The sequence below is a fragment of the Sinohyriopsis cumingii genome, chromosome 8 (genome assembly GCF_028554795.1).
Source record: "Sinohyriopsis cumingii isolate HCF-2022 chromosome 8, ASM2855479v2, whole genome shotgun sequence".
Lineage (NCBI taxonomy): Eukaryota > Metazoa > Mollusca > Bivalvia > Unionida > Unionidae > Sinohyriopsis > Sinohyriopsis cumingii.
In genome coordinates, this window is record NC_142968.1 from 114,507,896 (window position 1) to 114,531,053 (window position 23,158).

General features: G+C 34.0%; 1 protein-coding gene across 4 annotated transcripts in view; it reads left to right on the forward strand.

Annotated features, from left to right (window-relative positions):
- Positions 1 to 22,957, forward strand: part of LOC149794422 (GA-binding protein alpha chain-like) — a 49,326-nt gene extending 26,369 nt beyond the window's left edge. For all 4 annotated transcript variants that reach the window (XM_089968634.1, XM_089968630.1, XM_089968633.1 and 1 more), the window contains 6 exons: positions 1,829 to 1,963; positions 4,868 to 5,080; positions 11,945 to 12,001; positions 14,100 to 14,186; positions 16,214 to 16,437; positions 18,556 to 22,957. In XM_089968634.1, the coding sequence (XP_089824760.1) occupies positions 1,829 to 1,963; positions 4,868 to 5,080; positions 11,945 to 12,001; positions 14,100 to 14,186; positions 16,214 to 16,437; positions 18,556 to 18,762 (923 nt within the window). In that variant the 3' untranslated portion in view covers positions 18,763 to 22,957. The remainder of the gene's footprint in view (positions 1 to 1,828; positions 1,964 to 4,867; positions 5,081 to 11,944; positions 12,002 to 14,099; positions 14,187 to 16,213; positions 16,438 to 18,555) is intronic.
- The last annotated feature ends 201 nt before the right edge of the window (positions 22,958 to 23,158 follow it).

Genomic DNA, 23,158 nt, shown 5'->3' on the forward strand with positions numbered 1-23,158 from the left:
CATTTAACATTATTTATAAGCAATACTTCTTTCAGTTTGAAAATTCTGTTATATGTGGTTTTTTTTTTATAAAAACATTTTGTATGTAGATACAAATTATCATATTCATAAGCAGTCTACTTGTACTGGAAAGTGTATGTTTCGATGGAGAGATATATGCGTTGTATTTTGGCATATTAAAAGATTACAGTAGAAACTTTAAATTGTAATTAAATTTATTTGATAGGAATAACTAGATCATATTATTGTAAATGAAGTTGCTAAAGATGCGTTGTCTACCAATTGTACATTTTTTGTTACTTTCTGAGAGAGTTCACTATAAAATGGCAGTTGAAAGGATTTCCAAATGGTTTGAAACAACCCCTGTAACATATGCATTAAAGCAAATGCACAAGTGTCTTCATACAATATTGTTCATCTTAATTTCATTGTTGCTGATAAATCATTACCATAACTGTATGATATATGAATGAACTAGACCCTTTCCTACTGAATTGACAAATATGGTATAATGACTGATGTGAGTGCATCTGTTTTGAAAAAGAGGGATTTACTTCATATAGATGCTAAGTTTCTAGCTTCATTACAGCAAATCATTGATGGGATTGCAGATTTATGGTTTTATTGTGTTCCTTTCTACTTGTAGTAACATCATGCAGTGGTTAAATAGTATTTGCTGCACTGCTTTTTGGGGGTATTTTCACAAAAATGAGTGATGTCAGTAAACAACCTTGACTTTGTGGCACTTCTTAAATTCCACAACATAGCATTACCCCATACATTTTTTTACCACCATGATTCCTTTTTTGGCTAAACCCTTTATCTCACAATATTTAAAATTTGCTTTCTATGAATTGTATATTTTAATCTATTTGCCAAATGATTTACAAAAACAGACAATCTAATGAAGTGTTACTTTCTAAACACAGTGATATCCACCATTATTACCTCATAACGGGTTTGCTTATGGTTTCAAACTGATTTTGTAAAGAAAATAACACAAACACTGCAGTTAAAATCTTCATATTTTTTGTTTAAACTAGAAAGTGCTCTTCACCAATTCTGTTCCTTTACATTTTGATTTTGTTTTAAAACACAAGTTTGTATGTTTTCATCATCAAATGATAACTTGCAGAAGTCCGGCAGTAATAACTTGCTAGGAAAAGGGTTAATGGTCAGTCAAATATCAACTGTGAATATGCAAGTGTTTGTCAGTGTAATTGGTATCAACACCAGCTATTTGATGCTTGCAATACATTTCAGCTTGGGGTACAACACAACACTGGAACTAGTTTTCTAGGGTGAGGGAGCATCTCAAAAGTCTTTAATTACTGTCACTCATTCTACATCTGAAAATCACAGGGCGAAGTCATTTTCACTTTCATTACAGAAGAAGGTGAAGTTTATATTTTTAGGCATCTTAGTAGCCCACTTTGCCTGGAAGCGTGACACCTGTAGTATAAAAATATCAGATTTAAGATTGATCCTTCATTCTAGTGCATTTGTTGTTGAAAATCTTAAAACTTGAAAACATATCATTTTATCCATTTTTAATCCAAATGAACAATAAAACTGTAAAATACAAGAACTGTTGCTTGAAGCACAATTACCAATAAAACACTATGCATATAACCTAAATACATTGGAGTATTAAAGCTCACACTTAACTAATGTTTGGACAAAACCAGTCAACATCTTATCAATCAAATCTTCTGGTGCACACAGATGCTTATCAGGTAAATAATCCTTTAATTGCAAAATTTTATGCTTTTGACAAATGTAAATAAGGATGAACCATAATTAACAGTGCTTTTTATCTTTCATCCAGTGACCCAGGCAGCTCCTCCACAACAGTCCCCAGCCAAAGTGGTGATCCCCATGTCCGAAGAATCAGAAAACATAACACGCTGGGTCGTGGATCAGAACTTCAGGAGGGAGCAAGAGAGACTGAAAATCCCATTTGGTATGGACCTCCAGCTGAAAATCACTTGTGATAGTATAATCCAACCTGACTTGAGCAGCACCTCTGGGAGGTGAGACAGTGGCCTCCCAAGACAGGTGGTTGCTAAAAATAATTATTTGGTTTATTGGACCCTGACAAAGTGGTTGTTAAAATGGATGAGTGCTAAGTAGAACTAGCCTTTCAGACAGGTTTGACTGTGCCTTTATATATTTGGAAAATGTTGTTCTTAAATGATCAGAGATCTGTTTCTTTCCTTTTTAGTTATAATATGTTTAATGGCATGTCTGGTGAGACTTATTGTTAAAAGAGCCTTATCATTGGTATATATTTTCAGCACCACAAAATTCTCTTCTTAACATGAACTCAGAGAGTGATAATTTGATAATCATATCCCACTTTTTGTTGCTCAAGACCATAATCCAGAGTAAGAAAATGTAGACTGGAAGGATGTAAAAAAACCTCGTAAAAATATATTTGTATGCTTCACTGCAGTACAAAAAGGAGTAATATTGTTTTGCTGCTCTCTTCTGTATATCTGCGTGTCCATTCATAATCCATTTAGTGCCAAAGCCCCAGAACTATTAAACTGAAAGCAGTGAAACTTCACACATATTGTAGTCATAAGTAGATGACCTGATTAGGTTTATAGATGACTTGATTAAGTGTTATAGTCATTACTTCAATTTTTTAAATTTTTTAACTTTTTGGACATTTTTTGAAAAAAAAACAGTTGTTGTTGTTGGTTGGTTTATAATGGCACTTTATTTTGGCTGTTTTTCTGTGGAAATTTGAACAAAGTGCATCAGGAAAGAAGACACTGAAGCAACCAGCCTGGGTTGGTCAGGTTGGAAATCAAACCTGTGACCCTTGGATTATGGGTCTGATGTTTTACCACTACTCCTGAAAAAACATTTTACTATGTTCAAGCAACAATCCCTTGAGACTGAAAGTTAAATGTGGTAGTCATATTTTGTATTCATACAGTTGGATTTTCAGACCATACCAGTAATCTTATATTTTGTGAAAACTTTTAAACACTTGGGAATATAACTTTTTATTATACTTGCAAGAATGAAATTAAATTTGGTAGGCATATTTGTATTCATGTGTAAATGAGCTGATTAGAATTTCAGTCCAGTACTGGAGTTTTTAAATTAAGATGCAGTAGTCCACCTCTTAAACAGCCCCCCTCTCCCCTCCCCTGACCAGCAACCACCTGTTTCTACAGCCCCTTGGTACTGACAAGTTTGTGTTCAAAAGTGCCCCTAAAGAATGGCCACCCTTCTAACACAGTCAGCATATTAGTACAAAAATGTAAACTGTTCCCCTCACAGGTGGCCACTTTATTTAAAATGTGTCCAGAACCAATAATTAATTCATATCGTGATGTAAGATAAGTAATCAGATTATCTCTACCATCAATACATGTCTCCTGATGTCAGGTTTCCATTACGGAAAGAAGTGTTGACTAAAGTACATGTAACACTAAGATTAATATTATATCATTATCTATAAAAGCAGACATTTACAGGAAATAGGCTCAACAATGTTATGATAGAGTTTTGGGCTTCACACATCTGTTGAGTTCTTCTCTTTGATGATTACAGTCAGACGTAATTGTCAAGATCATAATAGTCAGCATAGGCTAAAAATAGATTTTGTGGATTAACACACAGAGAAATTAACCTTTAACAAAACATGGTACCAGACAAAGACCGAAAATCATGCAACAATACATTTTTCGCTTCCTTTACGAAGAAGGCATTTTGTCCACTCTACAAAAGTTTTGTCTGCATAATTAAATTTCATACAGTTAGCAACATCTGAATAAGTCATTACCAAACATTAACACCACATCACGTAAACGAAGATGTATTATTTTAGAAGAAAGTCGGTTATTCCACTCAATGACATCAGGTGGAATGGGGAGGGGGGATTTGCCAAATAATTTTATATAGAAAAGACTCAAATAATGTCATAACTGATAAGGTGATTATTCAGCAGCAGTGGGAAAATGGAGCAAATGGAAAGAGAATTATGCATGTACCAAGATTGAAATGACATTTTTGAATTGTTTTGCAATGTGCTTGACAAAAATACCCACTCGCATATCACGCTTACATCAAGAATAAGAACTGTTAATGTATAATCAGTTGAAATTAGTCTTATTAAAACAAGAAGAACCTTTTAATAATTAATGTTACTTTTAAACGAAGATATTAAATGCTTTGAAGTATGTAGCTTTCTTACTACGTACATTACATATATTTCTCACAAAAAATGTAGTCCCCCTCTGGAAAGGCCACTCATCTTATAAGGCCACTTTCCTGGTGAATATGGGGTGGCCGTATAAGAGGGGGACCACTGTACATAGTTTTGGAGCAGATGTGTTCCACAATGCAAGTCTATTTTGTTCTTGTCTACTGTATTGCCCTTTATCAGCTATACTTCTGTTTAAAAAAACACTTTGGAAAACAGATATGAATAAAATCATATTATACTAGATTCCTTCATTATGTCATTATCACACATAAGGCATATTTTTTTGTGCCAAAGTTTTTTTTGTTGCTATAGTAAAGCCCAACTTAGCTTATAAAAATCTTTTAATACAGCCTGTTTTTGTGGAGCCAATTATTTGCATATGGCAAGATATAGGTATACCATCCCACAATGATGTAATTAGCTTTGTTAACAAAAAGATCTTGTTTTGTATTTAAGTTTCTCAAAGTCTTATGCCATTGGATTACATAATTGTGGATTAAAAGCCAAGAATCCACATCATAAAAGTAGGTCTTTTGATGATGATATTCTTATTAAAAATTTTGAGAGTGGGAAGGGCCTGGAGGGGAATTGGGAACCAGAAGAGAATTTATCATGGTACAGAGAATGTTTTCTCAATTGCAGATCCACTGCAGTGGAAGGAGATCCATGTGCGTCATTGGATTCAATGGGCAGTCAAAGAATTCGATCTTCAGGGAGTAGACATTGAGAACTTTAAAATATCTGGAAAACAGTTATGTGAAATGACACACCCTGAATTTATAAAACACATTCCACATGATAGGGGTGATATGTTCTGGACTCATCTTGAACTTCTTAGGAAGTGCAAATTTGTTGGTGAGTAAATTTGTTTAATTGGTCTTCTTTGTGTACATGTTGAAATCAGAGATTGTTAGAGTTCTTGTCATCCAGAATGCTCTTATGTGGACACAACAGAGCAATACCATACTTAAGGTGACAGTAAATATAAAAATAAACAGGTGTGAAATTTTCATCGGTATTCCATTTTAAATGTTTTAAATATGGAAGTTTCAGAAATTCAGGAGAGGTTATACATGTTGACAAGCTCATTAATAAATGTCAATTTTAATGATGTCAGAGATAAAATGGAAGATTTTATAGAAAGTTTAACACAGAATAGTGTTAATTTTATTGAAATATTTTATCAGAAATGAAAATTGAAATTTGAAAGATTTAAATAAAATTAAAATTTCTTCAGATTTCAGTATTGTATCTGACAGGCTGTAGTCCAGTGTCATGAGACACTTTTGAAATGTACATCCAAGAATATGTTGACATTTTTAAGCATTTCTACATGAGCTTTCTAAAAAAAATCCATTTTAATTTTTAGGCTCAATTTAAATTTACGTTTCAGCACTAATATAAATATTTTGCTTGTTGCCATTTACAAATGTGTTTTTTAGAAAATGAATATTAATTTACAACTAATGATAAAAGAAAGTGTACTGATAAATAATATTCAAGTTATATTAAAATGTCATTCTGATTAAAATCTGATCTCAACAATACTACACAGAGGTCTGACAAGTCACCCATACAGTTGATGATTTTTTTTACCTTTGGAATTCCCACTCGGCCTGTTCTTAGTAACCTGTCAGAGAAAGCATTGCCTGTCATGTTAGGAAGAGTTACCATTAATGACGATTTGTTCCAAATGATGTATGTCAATTGCAGAAATTTCAAAGCTGTGTTTTGATTGGTGAACCACAAGCAGACCTGCCAACTCTTACGATTTTGCTGTAAGTCTTACGAAAATTACCCTTAAAATATGGACTTATGGCATACTAGCAAAAACTACAGAAAAAAATGATTGTTGCCGAAAAATCCGAATAATTGTTTCATGTGTTTTATTTGGATCCGGGTTTCATCTTAAACTTCTTACTAAACTTAGTCAGGGAACCAGACTAACTTTACAGCAGCACCCTAGATGCTAGATGCTTTAAACTGCACCTATTTAAAATGTTCATGCAAAGCATCTGCATGATCAAACTGTTGGTCATAGAATTTTGAAAAATGGTATTCAGAAAGCAATGTTTAAGATGAAAGGGAAAATAAGTTTCTAGAAAAGTGTTAATAATCAACACAGAAGAATAAAAAGAAGTATTCAGAATAAAAGTTGGATAGGACACAATTATGTTTATTGGATGTCGTGTCAATTTGAGTATGTCTCGTGGCAGGAGATTTGATTGCCGTTGTCATGTGAAATGGAAAAGAATTTCCAAGAATTATGTAAAGTTGAGAGATAGCAACAAGCCATTGAGCTGCATAGGGTTTGGAACTAGAGTTTTGCAACAGTACTAGTGGTAAATAAAGTCTGTGCTTACTTTACAAACTTTTCAGTTGAACATAATGTTTATCGTCGATGCGTCAAACTTTTAATTACGTTTTCCAGCTTTACAATAGCAGTTATTGATATTTTGTTACACCTTACTGAAAACTGGTAAATCTTATGGAAAAAAATGAACTGCCTTACTGAGATGGACTCGTTGGGTCAGTAGGTCTACACAAGGTCAAAAGAACATGACCTCTTATTGGTGTCTATTAGGTCTCAGTGTAGAAATCCAGAGAGCTGATTTTAATCTGATTGGTTAATAAGATTTTTTTCATGTGTGATGTCATCAAAATCAGGAAAAGAATAGTAAGCATGTGACAAATTACTGGCATTGAAAAATAGTGAAATTCTCACAACTATAAAACAGTTTGTCTGATTCTGACATTTTACCTCTTAGTCTCATAGTGCTAGGAACTTAATGAAAGACAAGACAAACTGGTATAATTGTTACTTCTCTGTATAAGGATAGTTTTAATAATTTCAACAATAGCCGCTCCGGTGGCCTAGTGGTTAAAGCATCTGCCTCGGATGCCGGAGGTCATGGGTTCAATCCCCAGCTGAGTCATACCAAAGACTTACAAAAATGGTACTAACAGCTGCCTCGCTTGGTACTCGGCATTAGGAGGCTATGGTTAGGATTGGTCGACCTGGTGCCGTGATAATGTGGCTGGGTGGGACATGATACTACATGTCTGTGGCATGATGCCCCAGTGCTAGGCATCACTATAGGCCTGTTCGATAAGAGTTGTTACCGCCTCAGATAATAGGCTCCCTTGAAAAGTTCTTTGGTACATTGAAATCAGAAACCATGTGCGTGAATTTACAATTCCTATTTCCAGCGAGCAATACTCCCGTTATGGATGCATCAACTAGCTAGTTGCTAACCCTAAGCTATACTGAGTAATAATGTACAAACTTTTTTATCTTGCAGTTTTACACATTTCTGTTGGCATAGATCGATCTAAAATGATGAGGAACACATAAATTGATATAAAATTTGTCATAATCTGTGGTTGCATACGATTGGTATGACTTATTGGCCTATACGGAAAACATTTGTACTGGAAGGCATTAGGCACATGGATGGACAAATGAAGACATATTTAGTAAGATACATACACACATTATATACTGATAGATAGCTTGTATTCTGTGCTTCAGATCTCTAGTATTAGCATCAAAATATGTGGCGCCATCACATAATGGCTTCAGTAGAGGCACGTGGCATGGATATGTAGATCGGTAAAGTCACTAACCCTAAGCAGTATTGAGTAAAAGAAATACCAACTATTTTATTTTGCATTTTCACACATTTATATTGGCATAGATTGCTTTAGGCTGATGAGAAACATATAAATTGATATGAAATTTGTTAAAGTCGGTGGCTGTTCACGATCGGTATGACCAATTTGCCTGTATGGAAAACTTTTGCATAGGAAGGCATTAAGCACGCAGACAGACAAATGAAGACATATTTAGTAAGATACATACACATATTATATACTGTTGGATAGCTTGAATTCTGTGCTTGAAATCTATAGTATTAGCATCAAAATATGTAGCACCATGGCAACAAGACAAGGGTAGAGGTACATAGCATGGATATATAGAGTCGGTAAAGTCGCTAACCTAAGCAGTACTGAGTAAAAAATACCAGCTGTTTTATTTTGCATTTTTACACATTTCTGTTGGCATAGATTGATTTAGAGTGACAAGAAAAATGTAACTTGATATCAAATTTGTACACATCAGTGGTTGTTTACGATTGGTATGACTTTTCTGCCTAGAAAAATAACATTTGTGTATGAATGCATTAGGTGCACGGACAGACAAATGATGACGTACCTAATAAGATACATACACATATTATATACTGTTGTATAGCTTGGACTCGGTGCTTCCCATCTATAGTATTAGCATCAAAATATGTGGCACCATCGCAAAACAGCATGGGTAGATGCATGTAGCAAGGACATGAAGATCGGTAATGTTCGTATAGGAAAGCATTAGGCGAACGGACAGACAAATGAAGACGTAATTAATAACATATCTACACATATACTGTTGTCTAGCTGGAATTCTACACTTCACAACTATAGCATTGAAATATGAAAATCGGTAAATTCGCATGCAATACTGATTAAAAAAATATAAAAAAATTATTTTGCATTTTAGCAGTTTTATTGGCATAGATCAATTTCGACTGATGAGAACCTTATAAATTGATATCAGATGAAGATGTGATTAATAAGATACATACAATATATACTGTTGGATAGCTTTAATTTTATGCTTTGTTGGCCAAGATCGATTTAGACTGACGAGAACCGCATAAATTGATATCAAATGAATACGTAATTAGATACATACACACATTATATACTGTTGGATAGCTTTAATTCTGTGCTTTGTTGGCCTCCATCACAGCATATAGATTTGCTCGCTGGAAGAGTGTTGCATCTTGGGTAAATTATGGTAATTTATAAGTCAAGGGACATAACAACCATTATCAAACAGGCCGAATAAACTGCCACACTGCAGACATCGTAGCAGTATGACTGAAAAATTGTTAAAGCTACATAAAAAATCCAAATCACACACACACATTCAACTATAGCCTGTGAAACTGAATGATAATGTAAGCAAAACCTTTGGAAATGTTTGGAAGATTAAGATTTACTATAGTTTGGCAGTGAAGCTATCTATTTGTGAAAAACCAATGTCATTTAGGAATTTTTAAATACTCATTCAGCTTATATTTTATGGGCAAATTATTGATTGAGTACATTTTCTTATGCTGTTTTATGTTAAGACCCTTTTTAAGGGATAGATATTTGACAAAGAATATGCACACCATCTTACAATTTGTTGTCATTTTAGATTGCATTGATCTTTAGCATAGTAAAATTATCAAATTTTGAAACATTTGACCGCTTAAACATTTCTCAAGCATTTATACTTAATATATATTTATTTTCATATTTATTTATTTATTTGTAGGCTTTTTGTGTGAGTGGTGCAGTTTTAAAAACCTGGTAATGTTTACTCTTAGACAAATGAAGATGAAATACAGACATGTAAATTTTTCACTGATCTTTAAAAATTATTGGTGTATTTGTAAAAGAAATAGACTGTCATTGAATGGAGATTATGCTGTAGAAATAACTGTCTAGTTCAAAACAAGGTGAAAAACTCTTCCAGACTGAGAAATATGTTTAAATGATTAAGTAATAGTAAATTATGTTGTTTTTTTCATTTTTATATAAAAAGATTGATGCTGTAACCTTGATATTGGAGATTGATGACACATAAACCATGGTGCCATTTTTTATTTCAACACACAAACTGGGTCATAAAACGGGGTGTGAATATCAAAGATTATGAAACGAAAATAATGTGTTTTACTGCACAAAAAATTGATGAGAAATGTACTGTCCAATCCTTGTTTGAAGTACTGTCATGGAAAGAAGTAACATCCATTGAATGCCTCCAAGGCTGAGTCATTTACACCTTCAACAACGCAAGGTTTGTTACAATGCACTACATTGTACATTACATGCAATCATCATGAGAAAAAAGTAACCCAAATTTTGTCAAATCAATCTCTTGTCTTGGTTGTATCCTTTTGATATAATATTGAAATGGGAATCAATAGGATCTTTATTTTTATTCACATGTGCAGATATATAGACAATGAACCATTACTTGGTAAATTTACATTTACAATTAAAATGCCAAAACAATACAAAATATTTCAGTGTGTAATTGTGTAGTTTTATTCTGGAAATTTAGACCACATTCATTTGATGTGAGAAAAGCATTCCTGACTCCATAGAGATGATTATAAAGCTAGAATTGTTAAGATATTTTTGACTGATTTTACACCAAAACTTCAACATCAATGTTGATGATAATGTTGCCAACATAGATTTCACCATCACTTTTTTCATGCTCTTAAAACACAAGTGAATCTCTCTTCTTTTACAACTTAAGTTGTGGAAAGATTAATGACAGTTGAGCATATGTAGTTATTCTACATTGCTGTTTATGGTTGTGAAGATTGATAGAAATTTGAGGCACAATATATGGAATAGCCTCAAAAAGTTTTCATAAAAAAACGATTTTGTGTTTTGTTATTTAAATTGTATCCAATTATGTGAAAATTTGGCAACATGTCAAATAAAAAATTTTTAAAATATCCCCAACATACATCTTTCAGTTGATGCTCTCTCTCTGTCTGTCTGTCTGTCTCTCATATGAGTATGCTCAGTCAAAATATGATTATAGTTTTTGCATAAATCCCTGTTTGTTTGCACCCCACTAGCAATTTCAATAACGAAAATCTTAATGTGATAAAAATGCACAGAATTTAGTCATATCATTCTTTGATTGATAATTTCCAACCTGACTGTGATCAGAATGGCCCTAGCACTAGAATCATCTGTGCATTTTGCTTAATGGAGTTTACATACTAACATGGTGCCATAATGCATACACTATGGGTGAGTCTATTTTCCTTGGACGACTCATTGACTTAGTTCATCCATTTTGGTAGCTGCTGGATAATTCTGTAAATTACCATAAGGTTGAGAGTTATATCCTTTTGCACACGTACATAGAAATTACACTGCTACGTAAATCCGAATGAAAGGCAAATTTGTAGTTGTTTCTTTTCCATTGCTTGTTATTGTAAATATCAGAAGCAGACAACATAGTATTTTCCTTCTGTGTACATGCACATGTAGATGTGCAACAACCCCTTCGTTAAAATTGGACTTGTCCAGGAACTGGAAATGACCAGCAAGCAGGGTCATCTATTACCCTATTTTGTGTCAAGTTTTTGATAGTCATTTTATGGCTATACAAATTCAGGGACATGAGTTGCACAATGTTTTACTATATGCAGAATAAAATTTAAGGCAGTCTGAGCATGAACTTTTCAAAACAACAAACTGACACTGTGCTTTATCATTAGAGTCTTTAAGCATAATTAATTCTTTGTTGGACATCATACATTTTCCATTGTTTTTTTAAATCTTTTCCTTCAAGATCCTTGACTATGGGCATTATTCTTTTCTTCCAAGATCTTTTCTACAGTGTTTCATGTCCCATCAAACTTACACTGCAGTTGTACTGTAAGGTCAGCAGATATAGAAACATCTTCAAAAATTGAAATGGAAAAGAAACCATAGCAGTGCAAACATCCTTTGAAATTGTACTCTGGTGTTGTTAGATTTAAACAGTTTTGATAAGGCACTTGTCAGATTGTACAGACATTTTCAGTTATATTCAGATTGTTTGACTTTTTGAAATTGTGAAAAGATATCATTCAGTACATCCTTTTTCAGCTGTAATGCAGCAGCCTACACCACAAGCAGTGACAACCATCACAGTTTCAACAACAGGTAAAGTGTAGATACTTTTCATCTTTTGTGAAACTTAAGTTATTGTACTTAGCCAGCCTCCACTTCAGTCTCACTGAGTGACCCATTTTTCATTAAATTGACTTAAATTGTGGACCATGATAGGTATAAGGTTGCTGTTGTTTTACGATTATCAGTAATTGTCTTTAGTTGACCTATATGATTTAGTGAGTTATTTTACTACCCTGGGATTCAGCATAAGCTGACAGGTAAAACCATATGCATATGTACAGCCTCTCTGCATCATAGTCTTCCTTTCAAAGTCCTAGGCATCAATTCCATGTGGGTTTCATGGTACCTACCCTGCAGCATGGGCAACTAAAGGGGATGACTATACCAACATGTACAATAATTTTGTAAATTTATGGCTAAGGTTTTGCATTTTGCTCAAGTTTCTTGCACCTTGTATGCATACTGTGGAACTTAAAACCATGCAACTTGTTGGAGGGGTGCATTTTGATTAGTATTGCACCCTTATCACAAAAATGTATCTTTTTGACCCACATTTCATACTTTATTGTCTTTGGATAAATTTGCATTTTATGTTTATTTCTCAGTGACTGTTAATGAAAGTATCATTAAACTAGATGATTATCTCATCTCTATTAGTATCGTATCAGTAAAACTAAACTATAGTCATTCAATCTCGTATTTCACATTTTACTAGTTCATGAAACCTGGTGAGGGGGTGCATCTTGAGCAACACTACTTATAGAATTGGATTATATTGGCCCATATTTTGTGCTTCACCAGCATGGGTTACATTTTTGTGTTTAATGTTCATTTTACAGGTCCTTTCCATGCTAGAATCATGAAATTAATGATAAGCATGTTAGCACCACACAGCAATAGAACCCTGGCTGAGTCATACCAAAGACTTATAAAAATGGTACTAAAAGCTGCCTCGCTTGGCGCTCAGCATTAAGAGGTAAGTGTTAGGACTGGTTGGCCTGGTGTCAGGATAATGTGAGTGGGTGGGACATGATGCTACATGTCTGCAGCATGATGTCCCAGAGCTTGACATCATTATAAACTGCCACACTGCAGACATCATAGCAATATGACTGAAAAATTGTTGAAGCTATATTAAAAATTCAGATCACACACACACATACTCACACTGGTTTATTTTGCATTTAGCTTATGACAACATGAAATTTTCACATGGTGTATGCATCCTATCCTACTTAGAATCATGAAACTTGATGAGGGATGCATCTTGATAAATACTACTCCCTTATTGCAAAATGAGGTCTCTGTGACCGTTATTTAATTACATAGTGACTTTGTTGAAATGCGGTATTTAAAGTTCATTTATTTGTTGTGTTTATGTTAGAATCTTGAAATTTGATAATTGGATGTATCTCTGTTGTTAGTACTACACCCTTACAACCAAACGACACTGTGACCTTAATGTTATGCTGGAGTCGCATAGGTCAAGTATTTGGTCAGTTTATGACCACATACATTTTACTATTCTATACATATCCTTCTATACACAATGCAGTTAGATATAGGAATAATGGATATTACTCAGTAATAAACGTGTAATATTAAGGACAATACATTGTCCACTGCGATAGGTTACCCACAACAGAACTATTGTTTACAATGGCTGAATAAAAACTTTATAAAGGCAAGATCTGTAATCATTGATTAAATTCAATTTTTTAAAAGTTTTGGAGAATTGTTAGAATTACATGAGTGGACAAGATTCTCTCTGTAAATCTTGGAATCTAGCATCTTGGAAGCTCTCATGGATATAGGATATACAGTTCTGTTATTATGATTATTCTCACATCAGGGCAAAACATTTAGCTCAGTTGCTGTTCTTTCTTTTTTTTTTGTCCTTTGTGCAACAAATTAAATTGTATTGGAATTACCACACAAAGCCATTCAGTATGCTCATAAAATTATTTCACTTTCAGATTTCAGAGTGCATTTGTTTGTATATCATTAGGATTTGTGAAGAGAACCTCAGTTGAGATACGTATAAATCAAAATAGATGGTTTTGCTATTGCATTCATTAATGTCCCCTTTCAAATTATAATTACAGTTAAAAAATTTCTGCCCTTTCAGGAGCAGGAAGAAAAGGCTGGAAGCCAGGAAAGACTAGATCTCCAAGAATAACTGGGGACCACAGTTTTTCTCCAGGAAATAGAACAGGTAATTGGGATTATTATTGGTTCAAGCCCTCTTAATACCCCCCCCCCCCCCGTTTCTCAAATTGCCTCAGTATGTATAAATCCTTAATGATTCATTTATTGTCATTTTCCTCAAATCCTGTCAATCCCCCACCTTTTTCTAAACAGTAAGGGGGATTTCCATAAGATTTTCAGTTCTAGAATGTACCCTGAGCCAAGTGAGATTGTGATATGGTTCTACATCCTCCCTGTATGATCCATCATGTGTCATCAGTCAAAAATTGTTATTTTTAACTTCTCAAAAGCCACTGGACCAGTTTCAACCAGGCTTGGGAGATACAGGGCTCAGAATTTGTTTTAGTTGGTTGCTTGTCCAACACACTTCAAGAGACTTGTAACTGTTGCTTGTCCCACATAAATAATCATCCTAAAATGACACTTGTCCAATGGACAAGCTCTTTATAAAGATTATTGCCCTTCCTCGGTCCCCACTTGTAAAATCATGAGTGAACATGGAGAGTTTTTGAGCCATTTGAGAGTATTCTGGCATGAATTCTTCAAATACATTCTTTTCTGATTTTATCTATATGGACCTTTTTGTCTGAAATATATATTTTTCCATACTTTAAGAAAAAAGATTGTGCCATATACTATTAAACAATTTGCTTTATAAATACCATACAAGTTGTCATCAACAGATCTCATTTAATTTGTGTCCTCCCTCTATGGAAGGAAGACATACTGATTTTTGTAGTGTTCTTTTGTCAGCTATTTACTACAGACCTGCCAACCTTGTGATTTCATCATAAGGCTTACTGAAACAAACTTATGGGTACTTCATTAGTTCTGAAGTACTTTAAATGGCAGCAGAAATTTATGAGGTATACAGTGATTTATAGCATATATATTCCTGCGTACAAGTCAAGTCCTACTACAAACAACAGAGACCCAGATCTGATGTCACACAATGCATCAGCAAATCAAGATCTATGTTGTTTGCTGTACTGATTACTCATAACAAGTTGCATTGACCAAGATCTGCTGTTGCATAGTGCAGTCAGATCTGGGTCAGTGCAGTTTGCAATTGGACTCAGCTTATAAATGGGTGTATAGATCACATATACGTGTTTCATATTACTTATTGTTGGTGTGCTGTTTCCAGCATGTTATGTTTTCAGTGTATAAGGGTGAAACCTGAAATAGTGAATTTGTACTTAATATTTAGTGAAGGAATTAGTTTGTAAACTAATAATGGATGTCAGCTTGCAAGCAAGACAGCTTCAGTATGGCTTGATCAAACTGGAGATTGAGTTTGTGAAGTGGGGGTTGACCTGATTGAATTTTCATGACTAAGAAAACTTACGATCAAAGTTTGTATCATGGGGGTGTGAGGGAGGCCTATGTTTTATCTACACAGTATCTTTTGGACTGCAGTATGTATGACCATGACTTAATTTTAAGGTTGCTGGACAACTTTATATTGATTTCATGCTTAACATTCTTGCAAGTTAAACAATTGTCTTGGCAAGATTGATTCTGTCTTTTCAAACCTCTGCAGACTTTAGCTGCCCATATTGGACAGATTTAAGTGATCTTTAGTGTCTTTTGTAGACAGGTTTTGCTGTATGTAGTATTGTTTCCCTGGCAGTATTATCACCATCAAAAGATAACATCATTTTTCATTATACAGTGTAGATGATTTCAAAGAAGACTTACAAATGAACAACCACTTCTCAAGAAAATTTTAGTTTGTGACCTGAGAAATTTGTTTAAGGTCACCAGAGCCAAAATTGGACCAGGTTTGATCAAGGGATACTTGGAATATTTTTGTCACATAATGATTTCTCCATTTAGGCACAAAATGTAACCCTTTGACCTTAAAATTAGGTTCTTTTAATATTTAAATCAAAAACAAAATTTTGTTTCATTCGCCTTCTCGAGTTTACTTTTCCTGTCAGTGCCACAGAATGATGTTAGTTATCAAGGTTTAGAGACCATGTTTTTCTTTTTAAAAATAAATCCCATTATTTTGTTTCATTTTGTTTTTAGGTAACAATGGTCAGATTCAACTGTGGCAATTTTTGCTGGAGCTGTTGACAGACAAGGACTGTAAGGAAGTGATTCAGTGGGTTGGAGATGAGGGTGAATTCAAACTCAACAATCCAGAGATGGTGGCACAGATGTGGGGCCAACGTAAAAATAAACCGACTATGAACTATGAGAAACTGAGTAGAGCTTTGAGATATTATTATGATGGAGATATGATAGCAAAGGTAATAGATACATTACGTATTGATTATTTTCAACACTTAATACCCAGAAGCACCTGGAGATAACGCCTTAATCTGCTTGTCTGTTTACATTCCTTATAACCATGATAGGTCAGAATGCCTTACAAATAATTGGATACCATATTGCAGGGATTTGCAGTTGACATGTAGATGTGCCTTCATTTTGATGGAGTTTGTGTCCCATTTGAAATTCCACTACAGCAAATCTTTGTAACCAGCATAGCTTAGGAACTATTTGGCATATTTTGATGCAGTTTGGCTTGCAAACTAACAGAACCAGATTTGTCTTTTATGGGTTTTGTCAACTGTATTTGGATAAAGTTGTGACTCCTGAGAGTTTCATATTGTCACATAGCTTGTTGCTCTTTACCAGCACAGTCAAGAATAATTCCACATATTCTGATGGTATGAATCTTGTCTTTTGGAAGTGTACATGTCTTTTATGAGCTGAATCAGGTTCCCAGGTGGCCAAGTGGTCTAAGGTTCACAAATTACTGACATCTCACATATGTCCATGTGGGTTTAAGTCAGATCTCTGCAAATTTTGGTATGTGAGAAATCTTGCCAGTAGCTTCCCATGGATCAATGGTTCTTTCTGGAGTTTTCCCAGGTTCTTCCTGCACCAGATATACTGGCCACTATGTATAAGCCTATCCTGTGCTGAAAAATGGCATTTAAACCCACAAATCCCACGGTTTGTCAGCATTTTTATTTTGAGTAAAAGCAATATTTCACATTTATGGATGAACACTAAAACCTTTTCTCCCAAGAATGTTTCCTGTTTGAAAGGTTGAAATTTGCCTACAGCCATCCCAAGTTGGACATACTATGTTGTGGCATTGTCTATCAATCAAACTCCCAGTTAAACATTAGCTTGTCCAGTCATTATCTTTGTTAATAAAGTTTGCTTAAGTAGATATCGTGACCAGATTGTTTTGTGTACCAGTCATGCCTCTTGCCTCAAGGACAAGGATATTCTTTGTTTTTATTCTTGTCCACATTAGTTTTTGAAACCACATAATGTAAACTTGAGTCAGTTATACATGATAAATAGATGGTGTGTTGCATACCATTGATGTGCCTGTAGTCTTAGGTTATGCCTGTAGTCTTAGGTTAAGGTCACAGCAAGGAAAAGTGTAATTATGTGACTTGCCTGTTTATCCAGATTATAACTTTGTAGCCACTGAAGATATTTTAATGAAACTCAAGCCAATTATATATCTTGTAGAGACAGTGTGTCACAACCAGAATATATCTTTTAACCATTGAAGATATTTTAATGAATTTTTAGCTTTTGCATTAAAATGATACATGTCAAGTTTAACAATCGTTAGTTTTCAACAAATTTTAACAAGAGCTGTAGCCCATGTTTGGCTTGTATCTTTGTCCATCAGTTTGTCATTAGTAGGCCCTATTTATGTTGTTTTGTATCAAAAGTATAATAAATCTTACAAAATATTTGTTATACTGATGATTTTAAAGTCCTTTTATTTTGTCCATTTCCTTGTTTTATCAGTTTTTAGTTTATTAAAAACATTAATTTAACATTAAACCATGACCTCATATTTTATATTGTCGTCTAGTTTATTACACCATACACATAACCTTTATGCTTGGTACAGCTTCTGTGGTGTTTAATATTTGTAGTGTTTGATAATATGATAGATTAACTTAGATGTTCCATTTTACTGCTACCGCTCTGGTGGCCTTGTGGTTAGAGCGTCCGCCTTGGATGCGGGAGGTCGTGGGTTCGATCCCCGGCCGAGTCATACCAGAGACTTAAAAAATGGTACTAACAGCTGCCTTGCTTGGCGTTCAGCATTAAGATGTTAGTGTTAGGACTGGTCGGCCTGGTGTCAGGATAATGTGACTGGGTGGGACATCGTGCTACATGTCTGCGGCATGATGCCCCAGTGCTAGACATCACTATGAACTGCCACATTGCAGACATCGTAGCAATATGACTGAAAAATTGTTAAAGCTACGTTAAAAATAAAAAATCACATCACATCACCATTTTACTGCTGTATACTTAATACAGTTTGATATGGGGAAATTTGAAAAAGTCAGTTGTAACACTCGCATGCATTTGCTTTTCAGGTGCATGGAAAACGTTTTGTGTACAAGTTTGTGTGTGATCTGAAGATGCTGCTGGGATACTCTGCTGCAGAATTGAATCGACAAGTTACCATGTGTCAGGAAAGAAAAGTACAACGAGTGAGAGAGACAACACGACCAACAATGCTAAAAAAAATAATTCCTTTTGAGACTAAAATGGTGACACATACTGTACAGACAGTAGAATAGTGTGGAGTGGTTTTAATTAAATATCATTGCTGTATGTGACAAGTTTACCATGGCTATAGCAGGTGCATGTAGCTACAGCAGCAGAAACAAGTATCACACACAGTTCCTCATAATTAGCATGGTGTATATTAAAATGAACTTTTGTGGTCTTTCTGTACATAAGTAAATTTTGAAAATGCAGAGTTTGAGAGTCCAAAGTTAGCTTGTTAAAATTTTTTTCAGGTTGCTGGCCAGAGATTTTATGCTCAATAGGTTGTTCCTGAAACGCTGAATATTCAAGAAATTAATGTTTGACTTGTTGAGGTTTTAGTGAATATGTAAATATTTTATATAAACATTTTCCTTCTGCATGAATGTGATCATTCTGAAATAGGGTTTAGAAAAAAATATTTGAAAATGCACCTATTTTCACTCAGGGTTTGTTTTGGTTCAGTTTTGTTGTATACTGCACATCAACACTTAAAAGGTTATATCTTGCTGAGGCAGATACAGTAAAGTGCCTTACCCAAGGATGCATCATGATACTCTATGAAGGCTGATTCAGTGGTGGAAATCAAATCCGCACCCATCTGGTTATGAGTGCATTGCATGAACTGGTGAGCTACCATGACTCCTGTCTTTTTCACACAACCAGATAGACTTATTTTTTCTTTATGTATGTATGTTTAAATGTTCCCTGTATATTTTGGTGAGACATAAGGCTCTTGTAAATTAATGGTTTTTGTTTGGGTTTGTTTGTTTTACTGTTGACTATCTCCTTAACCAACACAAACAAATGCAGACTCTATTGGCATTCCCTTCCAGTCTTTGAATGTGATCTAAAATTCAGGCATATTTTAAAAAATGTATTAAAAAATGAGATTAAATTAATTAAAAGTTATAAATAAAAAAATCTCAACAGCGATTTCTCTCATTCAGGTATGTTTATTATTAGTTAATAGAAGAACTGGTATAAATATCCTGTTATAGAAAAGAACTGAAGTGTGATGTTAGATACTATTAAATTTACTACTTAAGGTAATTTTTGTCTGTTTAGTATCTGTGTCTTTTCATTCCATGTATCAGTTTGTTAACTGCTTAGACCTTGCTGCTGCATTAAAAATGCATGCAAGTAGTAAGCTGAAAATGACTGCTGTTTACCACAGATTGAATTATTTTATTCAGGCATAAAAGGTGTCTTCAAAAATGTTGTGAAGATTTCTTTAATGTGACTGTTTTGAATTAAGATTTTTTTCTTTGCTACATCTGTTCTGTGTTGTGTGAATGCATTTGCCTTAGTTATAGTTCCCATAATTGGGATGTTCAGAAGAACCATTTAGACCTTTGGCTTAGGATTTCTGTAGCTCACATTGATACAATTTGAGACTCCTCATCACAGGATATATATACACATTTCATCCCAGGAATTGCTTAACACCAGGATAGCCCTATGCCCAGGGCTTTCTAAATCATTAGGGCACCTAGAGGCTTATTAATTGTTTTATATGGTCAAGACACATTCTTCAGGACATGTATATTTTTTGCACGGGGTAAGTGCTTCTAAAGTAGATATCCTTGGAAATTGTGAGAGAAATATTTTTTTTGAGCACTGAAAGGATGTTATATATCCATGATATATGGATGTTATATATCCATGATATATGCACATGTGCAGAATACACCACTTTGTGTACATGGATAAAATTATTGATAAAAATACATGTATGTACATATGGATCATTACATAGTCATTTATGCACATAAATGTGCAGAATATATATTTTGTACACACAAAGGGCATATATATAAATTTATATACTTGCATAAAAGTTGGGCCAACTGCAGATTGCAGAGACTCAGATCTGCAGTTGCATGATGCACAAGCAGATCTGGCTGTATGCAATTTGTTATGAGTAACAGAACAAACAACAATTACCCAGATCTGCTGGCATAGTATACAATGGAAGATTGGGGTCTGTTTGCAGTAAGTGAATGTATATCATATATGCCTTTGTATCACCTTTGCAAGTATATACATGAAATTAAATTAACGGATTTAGCTTTCATTAATAAGTGCAGCGTGAACAAGTATGTTTGTCAGTGACATTATGGATGTACAGTTACAAATCAAAATATGTCTGTTGATGAAGAGAGTTTCACTGTTATATTTAAATTTGTTGTTGTTTTCTTTGTAATAAAATGGTGATATAAACATTGTATATATGCAGAAATAACATTATATATATATATATCATATTTGCTTTTTCATGGAAGATAAACTAAATCCCAGACTACCACAATTTATTTTGAAGCATCACAAGAAAAGTGTTAATTCATGCCATCTTAAATTGTGCATGTTGTGCAGAATGTTGCCTTAAGTACCTAACAGTTTGAGTACATGTGCATTATGTGTTGATGTGCATTTAAATATTGTTTTTGGTCCATATTTGATATCCTTTTATCAACAACACTGTCCTGGTATCATGTTAATGCACATTCACACTACTAACAGTGGGTTACCTCCCCATCTGCCATAATAGTGTAAATTTAGTGCTAAAATGCCACAGTGAGAAAAACCATACTTTTTTTTTATAGCTATATGACAGTTTCCATTTTATTTACTCCATAGTCGTTGTCTTTGGTGGATGGAACACGTTGCCAGTGACACTGTAAAGTAGCACGTGGTCAGATGTCATAATATACCAGTGATGTCACAGATCATTGGAATGCATCTGAGCTACCATATTTAGTCTGGTTCTTTTGCTCTTGTTCTTGATGGGATTTGAGTGCATGCTGGGGATTGCTAGTAGGAGTCATTCATGGTTCTTATTCCATGGATAAATATGTCCTAGATGGCATGTGGGTCAGAATATGATTAGGGCAGGGATATATTCTTTAAAAGTATGACCTATGAGGAGCATCCATGTTGATGTTAAAGCAAGTGAAACGTTTAGAATTAACTATTCTTTTACTGTGAAATTGTTATTGTTATGATTTACCAATGTTTGTGGATCTTGTTTGAACCAAAGAATAATAGAGAATATTTGATATCTCGGTATGCAGATAATCTGTTTTTATTTTTTACTTTGGATGTGTCTACTAAATAAAGTCATTCCTGATCTTGAATTTTACTGCTGTAGATTTGCATGACTTAATGTCAGTATTGATAAAAGTTAAGTTACCTGGTTTGTGAGTATAGTTGGGAGTGATGATAGATTATGTCAGAATCATTAGATTAATTTGGGGGAAATGGTGACTTGATGATGATAGAGGTAACAGTTTTAACTCAATTTTAGAATATGGTACAAATAAGTTATGAAAAACAAAATGAAAAGTGTAAAATATTTCTTTGGAGAGAAAAATTTCTGACACCATTTGTTAGAAGCAAAGTCACAAATTATCATTAGATAAAATATTAGTTTAAGTAAATCATCAACTTTTGTATTTGCTCATGCCATCACAGAAAATTCTAATTGAAATTAACAATGTTTTATAACAATTTGTGGAATAATTCAGTTGACAAAGTGAGAAGAAAAGCAGTAGTTTTTTATAATGGTTTGGGAGGTTTGGAAAGGGTTGATGTATTTGCATTTTTGAAGCCTTAAAGATCATTAAAGATCACTCAAAAGATTCCACTTACATGTTACCTGTTATGGACTACTTTTACGCGGTATATGGTTCATGCGCACATACTGATATTATGTAATTATAGATGTGTTTTCGTTTTTAAAGCCCTTCATAATTTCACATCTCTGATGTGCTTGTCCAAATTAGCAATGCTATCTCCATCTACCCTTTAAAAACAACATCAAAATCTATGCTTACAACTTTCAAAACCAAGAACTAATAAGAAAGTAATTTACAAATACAGGATATACTGACTGGAATCAGCTACCACTTGAACTAAAGCAGTCTTGCCATGTTCGAAGTGGGATGTTTCATCTACCAAAGTATATAATATCTTTCACCAATAATTCATCCATGTCTCATCTTTTGTGTATGCATTAGTTGATAAAATGATGTATATATATGTATGTACATTATACAAGTTTTAAGTGAAATATTTGTGCGACATTAACCCACAATGTAATAATTCTTTCCTTTTATAAATATTGTCTACATGCATTGAACTTGTATGCCCCTGAGGGCCTTGTGGAATATTAGCTAATATTTGGCTAAATGTACCTTAAGAAAATAAAGATTATTATTATTATTATTATTATTATTATTATTATATTACTAACCACTACATCTGCAAAATAGGAATATATTTTAGAGGCATCATTGATTTCATTTGTTTTTGGTTAACTACCTGAGGAAAAAAATTGAGATACCCGAGAGATGCTTTTCTGAATATATTTGTCCATGTACCTGCTGATATTTTTAATGGTCCCATGTGGCAGAATTATAATAATAG